General features: G+C 35.7%; 1 protein-coding gene across 2 annotated transcripts in view; it reads right to left on the bottom strand.

The window, feature by feature from the left end:
• Positions 1–10,261: 10,261 nt before the first annotated feature.
• LOC117411404 (adhesion G protein-coupled receptor F5-like) overlaps positions 10,262–12,683 on the bottom strand; it is a 47,959-nt gene continuing 45,537 nt past the window's right edge. For both annotated transcript variants that reach the window (XM_034018877.3, XM_059025782.1), the window contains one exon: positions 10,262–12,284. In XM_034018877.3, coding sequence (XP_033874768.3) covers positions 12,217–12,284 — 68 coding nt within the window. In that variant the 3' untranslated portion in view covers positions 10,262–12,216. The remainder of the gene's footprint in view (positions 12,285–12,683) is intronic.

The following is a 12,683-nucleotide window of genomic DNA, read 5'->3' as shown; positions in this document are numbered from 1 at the left end:
CTATTATATGTGTATTTTCTCTAGCCTTAAAAGTAACGTCCAGTTTATTGATTTAATTACAGATTCTAATATATGTAATGGCAGTGAGAATGAAGACATCAGCCCTTCCTCACAGGCACACGACCCAGCAGACACAGCATGTACTCGGTCTCCTCGAAATGACCATGAACAACCTTTGACATCCACAGGTGTTACAGCAAGACCAAAAAAAAAAAAAAACTGTTGTAGATGATCTTGATTTGAAACGTGTGAAATGGCAAGTTAACAGGTCTGTGCACTTGCTGAGCACTTTGTGGAAGCATATCCACAAACGCATGTTGTAAACGTACAGTGTATGTTTAAGAATGCATCTTAATATTTTGATAATAAAAAATGTGGCCAGATTCTTGTTTCCGAGACCTAAATCAATAAACAATGTTGTAAAAAAAAAAAAAATTCTGTTATATTTTTTATGGTGTGTACCATAGAGGGATAAACATTCTCATTTTTGCTGCAACTACCTTAGCATGCGTTTGCTTGTTTCCTGGTATTTTCATCTAAAAACAATTTTATTATTTATTTCTTAGCAGACACCCTTATCCAGGGCGACTTACAAGATATCACATTATTTTTTACATACAATTACCCATTTATACAGTTTTTTTTTAAATTATTTTTTTTATTTATTTTTTTACTGGAGTAATCTAGGTAAAGTACCTTGCGCAAGGGTACAGCAGCAGTGTCGCCCACCTGGGATTGAAAGTATTTTGACTAACAAATGAGCAAACAAGGAACAACAAGGTCTTCAGGGTTACATTTTGCATTCTAGTTTCTATCCATGCATCTGTATTTGAATTTATTTTGTTGTGCATCCCGTAAGCCAGCCATTCAGCAAACTTCATACAGTATTTGAATTTATCTTTAATTGAATTAGTTTCACATTATGGTCCTTGTGGATTTACAGCACAGAAAATGTCATTTACTACATCAAGACTGCCAATTCCATGCAGGACATTGATAAATAAAGTGACCTTATACCAGTGTTATCCATTTATAGACAAGAGTAATTTCTCATGAAGAACTGCAAAACCTGAAACCTGTTAAGACAAATATGAAGAAAACCATTACGAATTACTATAAGAAATTCAAATTGACAGTGGGCCTCTCCAGTGACCCCTCCAGAAAAGTGGAGCAGTGTAGGACGTTGGGAGCTCAACGATTCTGGTTGCATTGAGCTCTCGACAACAAAATCTTGATAAAAATCTGCTATTTGAAAAGACAAGCATATAGTAAAGATATTCCACATACTGTAATGAAATTATAGTTAAATGAGCTTATTACAATTCTCTCTCTTAAGCTGCTATATATAAAGAAAACAAACCAGATTATGCACATGCACCCTTCGTAAGGAAAGCAAACATGTTGTGCTGCTTTAGAGCGAGTCAGAATCTCATGGGACAGAAATACCTCGCTTAAACAGTACCCAACTTCCTGAAAATGTTCTGTAGTGATATAATATATATATAGTAACACAAATGACACCACTCAAGGTTCTTGCCCCTTTAAAATCAGACCCAACACACAGAAATTGGAGGTTCAGCGCTTACACGCACTTTTAATAATACAAACAAAAACACAAAATAAACAAAACAAACACCTAGCTCCTTTTAGAGCACTGACTAAACACACAGGAACCTGGCTAAGCCATTTACCTGCTATAAACATCAAAACACTCTCTTGAACTTACTTCTTAACAACTGCTTGAAAGCAGAGCACCTCTTCTGCCTCCTTCTCCTCAGCAGTCCCTAGCAAACTGACTGCTCTTCTTTAATACCCTGCACCTGGTTTTAATTTAACAATAGCTACCAGGTGTAGGGGATAATTAATAAAACAATTAACAAATTAAATTAAACAATAAAGTAACACCTGCTGTCTTACAATATATATATATATATATATATATATATATATATATATATATATATAAATCACTACAGAACATTTTCAGGAAGTTGGGTACTAATATAAAGAAAACTGTTACGAATCACTATAAAAAATTCAAATTGACAGTGGATCTCCCCAGTGACCCCCCTTGGACGTTTTCACAGTTTGTTGTGTTACAAACTGAAATCTTGATGCATTAAATGGGAAAATGTGATTTTTTGGGGGATTTTTTTCCTTTGATTTACACAACCTACTCAACACTTTCAATGTGTGAAAAAAGGGGAGTGAAAAAAACAAATCACTTAAAAATAAAAACCTGAAAAGTCTTCATTAGATAAGTATTCACCCCCTGATATACCACCTTCTAACCTACTTTCAGTTATACAGTTCCTGTCTACTGTTAACAAGCTTAGCAACTCAAGTGCAGCACAAAAATATGTTGTGGTTTATTTAAATGATTACACCCACTGTTTCAACTGTTTATATTGACTGTGTCTGGTGTTACTTAATTCATACAAATATTCACTGAAGTGTCAGGCCCTGTTAATGGAGCAATAGTACACACCTTTATGCCGTGTCACTCGGAAATCAGCAAATGCATACATATAATGTACCGGGAACCATAACACCGCCCACCCGCCTACTCAGAGAGAACTCACAGTGCAATTTACATGCCTACACTCACTCTGAGATAGTTCAGTTCTATCAGCAATAGTAATGAATCTACCCACGTCTGTGACAGAACATAAACCTGGGTCATCACTACCGCTGCCAAGCTCCACCCAGAGTGAACACGCTACCGCTGCATTGAAAGAGCCAGGTTCCACCCAGAGTGAACACGCTACCGCTGCATTGAAAGAGCCAGGCTCCACCCAGAGTGAACACGCTACCGCTGCATTAAAAGAGCCAGGCTCCACCCAGAGTGAACACGCTACCGCTGCATTAAAAGAGCCAGGCTCCACCCAGAGTGAACACGCTACCGCTGCATTAAAAGAGCCAGGCTCCACCCAGAGTGAACACGCTACCGCTGCATTGAAAGAGCCAGGCTCCACCCAGAGTGAACACGCTACCGCTGCATTAAAAGAGCCAGGCTCCACCCAGAGTGAACACGCTACCGCTGCATTAAAAGAGCCAGGCTCCACCCAGAGTGAACACGCTACCGCTGCATTAAAAGAGCCAGGCTCCACCCAAAGTGAACACACTACCGCTGCATTAATAGAGCCAGGCTTCAATAGTGAAGCAGTAGAACACAACTTTACCCATGAAAGTGCATACATGCATCAGGAACCATTACAATTGGAATAGGCACTTTTAGTCGATTTAGTTTATTGACATAAAAATTGGTTTCATAGTAGTTATTGGCATTTTTAAAAAAACATTGATAAAACAGACAGTGAGAAATGTGGTATTCATTGTATTACCTCACATGTGGTTGAATAACTGAGGCAAAATAGCTCTGTCTTGGCAAATAGCCATATACTGTACCTAAAACAAAAAACAAATTACATTTTATTATTCTTATTTATTTCTTAGCAGACGCCCTTATCCAGGGCGACTTACAGTCGTAAACAAATACATTTCAAGAATCACAGTACAAGTAATAATACAATTAAGAGCAAGATAAGTACAATGACTTTGGTTCAAGCAAGTACAAGTGTGACAAAATGCGATTCAATGATACAGCAGATAACAGTGTCAGTGATAGTTACATCAGAGACTGGGCAGTCCTGACATCTGTAGGAAAGCTATAGAATGAAAAGCTACAGTATGTTAAATATATTTTTCAATAAATAAGCGTTTTGGTTATACATCCCTAATTAGCTAAAGTCCAAAAATAGTGTGTTAAAAACTGTAGCTCTAAATGAAGGGACTCACAAGAACAAGCAAATATTCGTCCACCCTCAGTCCTGTAAATGCACACAGTATACCGTAATCAGTTGTGTAAATCCTAGATCTTCGGTTTTGCAACAAACTAAGATTTGTTTTTTTTTAATATCAAAGCTTTGTAAAAGAATAACAAATAGTCAAACAATACTTCTTGCTGAAATCTGTGTTACCAAATGTGGTTTACTCTTTCACAGTAAAAGTGAACTGGTTAAGCAAATGGCAACATCCCTTTTGGCACTTGCTGATTTGTAGAAGGCAGATTTATGGAAAATACAGCTTTGGTGAGACAGTCCAGAATAATAAATTAATCAAAAAACAAATGGCATTAAACGTACTAATACCACTCTCTCCCAGCTTTGGTGTGTGACGCTCCCACCATCGCTCACTTTAAATCAACTCTCAAGACCCACTTGTTCTCTCTCGCTTTCCATGCTCTTTAAGCCTGATATCTGCTATTAGCTGCTGTGTTGTTGCTACTATTTCATGTATTATGCTACTATATCATGTATTATGCATTTTTCTGTATTTAAAGTATTATGGATTTTCTTGTTACTGCATCTTGTAAAGCGCTTTGTGATGGTGGTCCACTATGAAAGGCGCTATATAAAATAAAGATTGATTGATTGATTGAATGTATTTAAAGGTTTAATACTGAATTCTTAAAATCATACATATCAGCACAACTTTGCTTACACTGTTTGACTGCATGTACATAAAACCGTATAATTATGGCCATAATCCTTTAGAATCACCAACGTAACATACTTGTAAGTAACAAAACACAAACCAAAAGTACTATTAAACATTCACATGGCTTTCTCTGACTGGTAGCCATAACCTCTTTTATTGTAACTATTGATATATATATTATTAAACATATTATTCAATGTCTGTGTCGGTATATCAGATATTTTATTATTATTTTTTTATTATTATTATTTTCCATGACATCCATATTGTTTTATTAATTATGAGCCTCTGTTCGAACAGGTTCCTTAAAAAAAGTGGCCCTTACTCACCTATTGATGCACAGCACTAATTTACAAAACAAACTGCAGTAGGCAAATATGGCAGCCGTTTTGTGTGAAGTAAAATAATTTGTATTTCAGTTCACACGATCTGTACCAGATGAGTAGGTCAGTATTTGTGTAAAATGTGTTCCCTAACTTACCAGTATTACTACACTTTTCTATTTAATTTGTTTAAATGGCTAGCCCTTTAACCACAAATGTAAAAAGTACCTTGACTTATGATGTTTCACATTGCTCATTTGGCTGGGTTCAGTTGAAATATCAAAATACACAATACAATGACTTGCTGCTCACATATTACACATTGGTTTTCTCATTTTATTTATTCCTTTAGGAGTCTATTAATCAAAGAGGGCAACTAGTCAAATCGGCCAAAAACTAAGCACTGTCAGACCCAAATAAAATAAGACAAAAGTCCCCTGGGACCTAAGTGAAATAGCTGCAAAAGAAAAACGCCCAATCCCTGGCTGCCGCTCCCTGTTGCCAGCAAGTCTCTGAACTATTTACAAAACACACAAAAGAAAAAAACAATATACAAAAACACACTTATTACCATGCGCAGGGCCTCAGCCCTACCACAGCCCCCCACAAAGACAGCGAGCAAATTAAAAGTGAAACCGTGTATAAAGTATTGCACGCAGGCAATATAAATGTGCATTATAAATATCATATGGGAGATACTGAAATTGAAGAAGGGATCTATGAAAAAGACCTAGGAGTTTATGTTGACTCAGAAATGTCTTCATCTAGACAATGTGGGGAAGCTATAAAAAAAGCCAACAAGATGCTCGGATATATTGTGAGAAGTGTTGAATTTAAATCAAGGGAAGTAATGTTATAACTTTACAATGCATTAGTAAGACCTCACCTAGAATATTGTGTTCAGTTCTGGTCACCTCGTTACAAAAAGGATATTGCTGCTCTAGAAAGAGTGCAAAGAAGAGCAACCAGAATTATCCCGGGTTTAAAAGGCTGTTGTATGCAGACAGGCTGAAAGAATTGAATCTATTCAGTCTTGAACAAAAAAGACTACACGGTTATCTGATTCAAGCATTCAAAATCCTAAAAGGTATAGACAATGTCGACACAGGGGGCTTTTTTGACCTGAAAAAAGAAACAAGGACCAAGGGTCACAAATGGAGATTAGATAAAGGGGCATTCAGCACAGAAAATAGGAGACACTTTTTTACACAGAGAATTGTGAGGGTCTGGAACCAATTCCCCAGTAATGTTGTTGAAGCTGACACCCTGGGATCCTTCAAGAAGCTGCTTGATGAGATTCTGGGATCAATAAGCTACTAACAACCAAACGAGCAAGATGGGCTGAATGGCCTCCTCTCGTTTGTAAACTTTTGGACCATATGTTGCACTGCACTGATAAATAATTGAAATAATAATGATAATAGTAATAATGATAATGATGATGATGAGGATAATACATGTTGTGTTTTGTATAAACTAAAGCCATAAAATACTGTAAAATGTGACTTTAGTTCAAATTGATGCATAGCAGGTGAAATGTAGGCTACTTCATACTATTACTTCCACTGATAAAACTGATAATAATAATAATAATAATAATAATAATAATAATAATAATAATAATAATAATAATAATAAATGTCCCATCACATTAAGGCTACTGTATAAACTAAAGCCCTGTGGCATTTGAATTTACTGTAAACTGTGTCCTCTGACTGACTTTAGTTTTTTTTTTAAATGAAATGCATATACAGTCTCTGTCATAAAGTATATAATCAGTAGTAGTAGCATACAGTAACCTACAACCTACCTGTATAACAATTGAAAATGAGTTGGATATAGTTATAATGGTTTCAAACACTATACCAAAATCGAGTTAAAAACTGTATAAAAAAAAACTGTAGTGGTACATTTTACAGCATTTTTAAATTCTAAAGTCATAAGGTTATTATTGAAGTTGTATTGGTATTATGTAGTGCAACACAACACATATACAGTTGTTTCAATTTTAAGTCACTTCCTAGCTTTGTAAAGGTTAGTGAAATTCTGATTCTGATCGTGATAAGTGCAAAGAAGAGCAACCAGAATTATTCCGAGTTTAAAAGGCATGTCATATGCAGACAGGCTAAAAGAATTTAATCTATTCAGTCTTGAACAAAGAAGACTACACGGCGATCTAATGCAAGCATTGGGAATTCTAAAAGGTATCGACAGTGTCGATCCAAGGGACTTTTTTTTACCTAAAAAAAGAAACAAGGACCGGGGTTCACAAATGGAGATTAGATAAAGGGGCATTCAGAACAGAAAATAGGAGGCACTTTTTTACATAGAGAATTGTGAGGGTCTGGAACCAACTCCCCTGTAATGTTGTTGAAGCTGACACCCTGGGATCCTTCAAGAAGCTGCTTGATGAGATTCTGGGATCAATAAGCTTCCTGTGCCAACTGGATTTAAATGTGATTTCAAGTCCAAATTTACTTTTTTTGTTTTGTTTTGTCTGTTGTTGTTTGTTGTTGTATCTGATTTCACGGGCAGTGCTTAGGGCAACATAGTTTGGGTCAATTTGACTGTGAACCAACAAATGGAAGGGGATTTGCTTTTTAAGCAGCCTCTAGAGCAGAGCGCGCATTGAGCCAGTTGTATATGGAGCGAGGGAGCAGAGCGCGGAGCGAGCCAGTTGTATGTGGAGCGGGGGAGCAGAGCGCGGAGCGGACATTTCCGGGCCGCTCTTTCACAGCACTGAGAAGAACTGAGCACGGTTTTATTCTTCTTAAAAACATGTTTGGCCATGGAGTTTGTGTAGCGGAGGTGAAACTCGCAAAGAGAGATTATGAAGTTCGGCAAAATTTATCAAAATTTTCCATTATATGGTGTTGGGATTGTTATTTGAAGGGGAAGGGAGACCCCTTGTGGTTGTAACAGGCAATTAGCGGCAGGAAGTGCACGACTTGCTTTACGGCAGGGCTAGTCAAATCTGCTCCACAACATCTGTTCCAGTCCTGGATTTTACTCTTTCTAAAAAAAGCTAAACCTATCAAGAGGCAAAAAAACAAGTTAGGACCTGATTAGAATAAAGACCAGGACTGAAATAGATCTCGAGGGCCAGATTTGACTAGCCCTGCCTTATGGCTTTAGTTGGAAATCTGCTATTACCTGATGGTGAGTTTGGTTTTTCTTCTGCTCCATTTATTATTTTTTGCAAATACTATTAAAAATGCCTCTGAAACAGTAAGTAAACTTGAATAAGGATGTTGTTAACATGTGTTGAGTCATTTTTTGGTGCGATTATTATTCATTATTTATATACACGTGTGTGTATATAAGAACAATATAAGAGCAATGCTGTCGGGTCGTGATTTTAACGCACATGGAGAAAATGCACTAGACTACAGTATGATAACTGCTTATGAGAGAGTTTAGTATACTAATAGTAGTCTTACTTTATATAAATAGGAGAGAGAGAAATAGTGCTGGATGAAGCGCCTGTTCCAACCACAGTCTGTTGTTCATCAGGAATAAATGTAATGTGAACCCGCCGTCCTGTGTTGGTGTGATTCCTTCACAAGTAATAGCCAGCCAGAGTGCGGAACAGCTAGCAAGATCAGACCGGTTACATTTGCACAACTACTTTTTAGTCTATTTTAAGTTTTTGTAGCAGCAAAGCCCTCCACTTCTCAGAGAATGCCACCAGAAGACCTCAGACTGATGATAATAAGTTGATCATTCATCTTGCTAGCCTTAAAATCTGAACTTGTTTCATTTAATTTCAAAATGCTCCAGCTTTGAGCTGCTGTTTTCTATAACAATTAATTAGTATTTTGTTTCAAAGTGATTTAAATTGTTTGTAGCAATTCTATTGAGTTTGTAAACCCCAATTCTTCTAATAGCTCATGTGATTGTTGCATTATCTTGCAGTTTATGAAATGGTCCTTGCTTTAAAAAGTAATGTTCCAGTTAAATCAACAGATACAATAAGGCATACTGCATTGCATCTCTGAATTACCATCACCAGTGCTTGAAATGTCTGTTCTAATAGATTTTCAGAGGAGTGTCCGCGTGAAGCTTGACAGCATTCTTGAGAACCAGCAGGAAGGCTTGGTCCCAATACAAAGGGTGGTTTCTGTCCTCGGCAGCAGTGTCTACGACATTGACAACTTGCTTCCTCGACCCTGGCAGACCATAGAGATGGAAGATGCTGACTTGATCCTTTTTTGTAAAATCAGCAGCTTATTTGTTATCTTCACCAGTATGTTATTTATTTAACCTTTCTTTTAAAACAGCTGAAATTCCATTGAAAATCCTCATTCGTCTCACCCCCCTTTAAAGGGGGTGAGGTAACAGATCCCAATTGTTATAGGCCTATTTCTATTTTACCCTACCTCTCTAAGATTATGGAAGCAATTGTAAATAAGCAACTAAGTCTCTTTTTAGAGAGTAACAATATCTTATCTGATACGCAATCAGGTTTTCGTGCTCGACGTGGGTGTGTCACAGCAGTTTTAAAAGTCCTGAATGATATTACTATGGGCCTTGATAAAAATCACTGTTGTGCTGCTATTTTTATTGATTTACCTAAGGCTTTTGATACTGTGGATCATTCTATTTTGAACAAGCTATGGAGCATAGGCTGTGACAGGGTTTCTTCTGCTTGGTTTCAGAACTACCTTTTAAATAAAAAGCAATGTGTAAAATCGGATGGATTTATATCACAGCCTTGCTTGGTTACTAAGGGTGTGCCACAAGGTTCGATACTGGGCCCTTCTCTTTTTTCCATTTATATTAATAATATTGCTAAGGGAGTAGATAATTGTAGTTAATCTTTTTGTAATCAATTATTTTCTGTTTTGTATTTGTAATTAATTTAGAACAATTTGTAGATTTTATTTTTCACTTTGACATTATGGACTTTTTTTGTGTTGATCAGTGGCAAAAACTCCTAATTAAATCCATTTTGATTCCATGTTGTAACACAATAAAATGTGGAAAAGGGGGGTGAATACTTTTGAGAGCCACTGTAACATATCTTAATTAATTATTGTTGCTGCTCTTGTATCTTAGCATAGTGTATTATTTTTTTTTTAATGTGCTCTTATTTACTTGTCAATAAATATGGGATTGTTGTTTTATACTAGTCCTATTTCCTGGTGCTTCTTTTATTGTATAGAGCTTCCAGCAATTCAGTATTCCGGACCTTCCCACGTGAGCAAAGGTGGTGGCAGCTACACGCTACTCTCTGTAAATCCAGTTACTACACTACCCTACCCTGGGAAAGGGTTTCATTACAATATTTCTTTATAAATATATACCATGTGCATGCAGGTCTTTTGTTAAGTACTGTGTATTCCATCTACTGTGTTGGAATTAGAAATATGTATGTTCTGTTCCTGTGTATTTGCTTCACAGTCATATTGTTTGTGGTCAATAAAGCAAAGAAGAAGAATTGTTTTAGTTTTTATTATAAGACCAAGTTTTTATACAGTAATTCAAAGTAACGTTACAGTATACATGTAAAGCTGTATTTGATGCATACCCAATAAGTTAGTATTAAAGTATGTACAGTATTTATTTTAAGGACTCAAAACTTGACATAGATTTGTATTTTTTGGGCACTTAACTAATTGCATTTAATAAACAGCAGTGTACCATTTCACATTTTTACATTGTTTCACAAGCAAGGCCAATATGCATATAAATCCGCTTCATAAATACAACCTCCTTACAAATAACAAAACAAAAAATTTACACAAATATTAATGGCAAATGTGCATAATACAAAGAACATTAATATGCAACATGCTTAAAAGGTATTACTGCTAGTTACTACAGCAGGTTAAAAAAACGTTTTCCAACTTGTTAACTTTTTTTTTATAAACCAAAATGTAGGTTTGGTAGTCTTCCAAGCAGTACCGCTGTTTAAGCAAGTATGTGCTGGATTTGCAAAGCTATTCTAATTAGAAAATGTATTGGAGATTCCCATTAATGTGATTGGTCAAGGTCCCTAATCTCTGGTAAAGGACCTCGAATGTTATTATTAAAACTATGTTTAATCTGGTTCAGATCAATCCACCGAAAAATATGTAAATACAATATTCATTTATGTAATTGACCTTTTTTTCTGCTTGAATACACTTTATGAACACACTCTGAACAAACAGCACAATCAGCATTAACACATGTAGGCTACTAGATATTTTTAATTACTGAAACTTTTTTTTTTTTTTTACTTTCGCCAATACATTTTAGGACCCAAGGTAACTTAAATACTGAAATAAACAAACCTGCACCCAAATCCTATAATTAAATTTTTTAAAAAAAGGTAGCGATTTTATTCTTTACATGTTTTACAAACATTTCACAAACCACGTTCGCTTTTGTGTATGGTACATAAGCAGACATTTTTTTTTTCTATTTTTTATTAGTATTGAGATTTATTGTCATTAGTGTCATTGTTATGGGAAATTGCTTCCCTAAGTATAAATATTTTTAAACAAGACCAACCTGGAGCTGTTTCATTTGCATACAGTACAACACGCTTGCAGGGTGACATTGAAACGTCAATATATGGTGTCAGCACTGAAACCAGTAGCTTGAAATAAGCATCAGCATTGATGATGCAAAAAAACCAAGGACATGACCTTGGTGTCCTCACAGCTAGTTACGGCCATATAGTGCAGAATCACAGTAAGGGCGTGGCTCCCATTTCCCCCATAATGCAATTTGACTCGCAAACGTTGGGTGAACGTTCCAGATATACAGTGCGAAGCATGGCAGACAGCAAACAAATTAAAATCTTTCACTGCATAGTGGACAGAGTAAGAAAAGGTAAAACTCAAGCAGCAGTTTCAAAAGATATAAATGTTCTGCTCAGTGTGTCTGCACTGACAGGAAGAAAAAAAATAACTCTGCCGTCTCAACTCCACCCGCTGGTCTATTTTTTTTCAATCACAATGCACACACAAAAATATTTATTTTCTTTTACAAGTTTTAATTTTAATTAATTTACTCATCTTAACTTAGGGTGTAGTTCAAAGTTATACATGGGACTACTTTATTTGGAGTAAGGATATTTAATAAAAAAAACTCTAATAATTATTTGCCTTAAACATTTTTTTTTCTTCAAACCCATTGTTTTACCTGGATTATAAATGCAATAAGGCCCTATAGGGCATCCGTATGTGCAGTTTCAGTGTTTCATAAAAAAGCCTTTTCAATTCTGTTCCAGTTGTCTATGTTGGAATACATATAATACACTTTTTTTTTATTATTAAAAAGCACAAAAAGGCTTGTGAGTGAATTATAATATACATCAAGCGATTTATTTCTGTGCAAAGATATTTCAGTGTCTTTATTGTTTAGAGCTATTGCTCAATCAATATATTTCTTTTTTTTTCATTTAACTTAGAACAGAGTAACTTGATGTAGAATTACTTGAGGTTGAGACTTCATGCACTCTATAGGTTTCTGGAAAAAAAAAGAAAATATGTTGATGTTAAGATTCAAAGTGATCATTGGTATTTTAGAACGCTTTTCATAAAGGTTTAACTCATTAGTAATATAACCGTAGCAATGCCTTTAGCAAGAGGTCTTGTCATTTTACTGCCACTCAATGTGCCAATGAGAGGTTGCATCAAATAAATAAAGCTTTATAAAATAAATATTGTAACAGTGTGTAACCTCTTTTGATCTTGTGGAGAAGTTGTAATATCACAAGATATTGCAACAAATAGAGTTAAGTGGAGGCGGGTTTAAATAGAAATGTAGAGGGACCTAAACACATTATAACTCAGGATGTTATAGAGAGAGAGAGATTGATTTTACTTGCTGTGCAGTATGCTATACGATTGTAATTTGACAGTGCTG

The sequence above is a fragment of the Acipenser ruthenus genome, chromosome 6 (assembly GCF_902713425.1).
Source record: "Acipenser ruthenus chromosome 6, fAciRut3.2 maternal haplotype, whole genome shotgun sequence".
Lineage (NCBI taxonomy): Eukaryota > Metazoa > Chordata > Actinopteri > Acipenseriformes > Acipenseridae > Acipenser > Acipenser ruthenus.
Note: the sequence above shows the minus strand (reverse complement) of the source record. Positions and strands in the feature narration are given on the sequence as shown.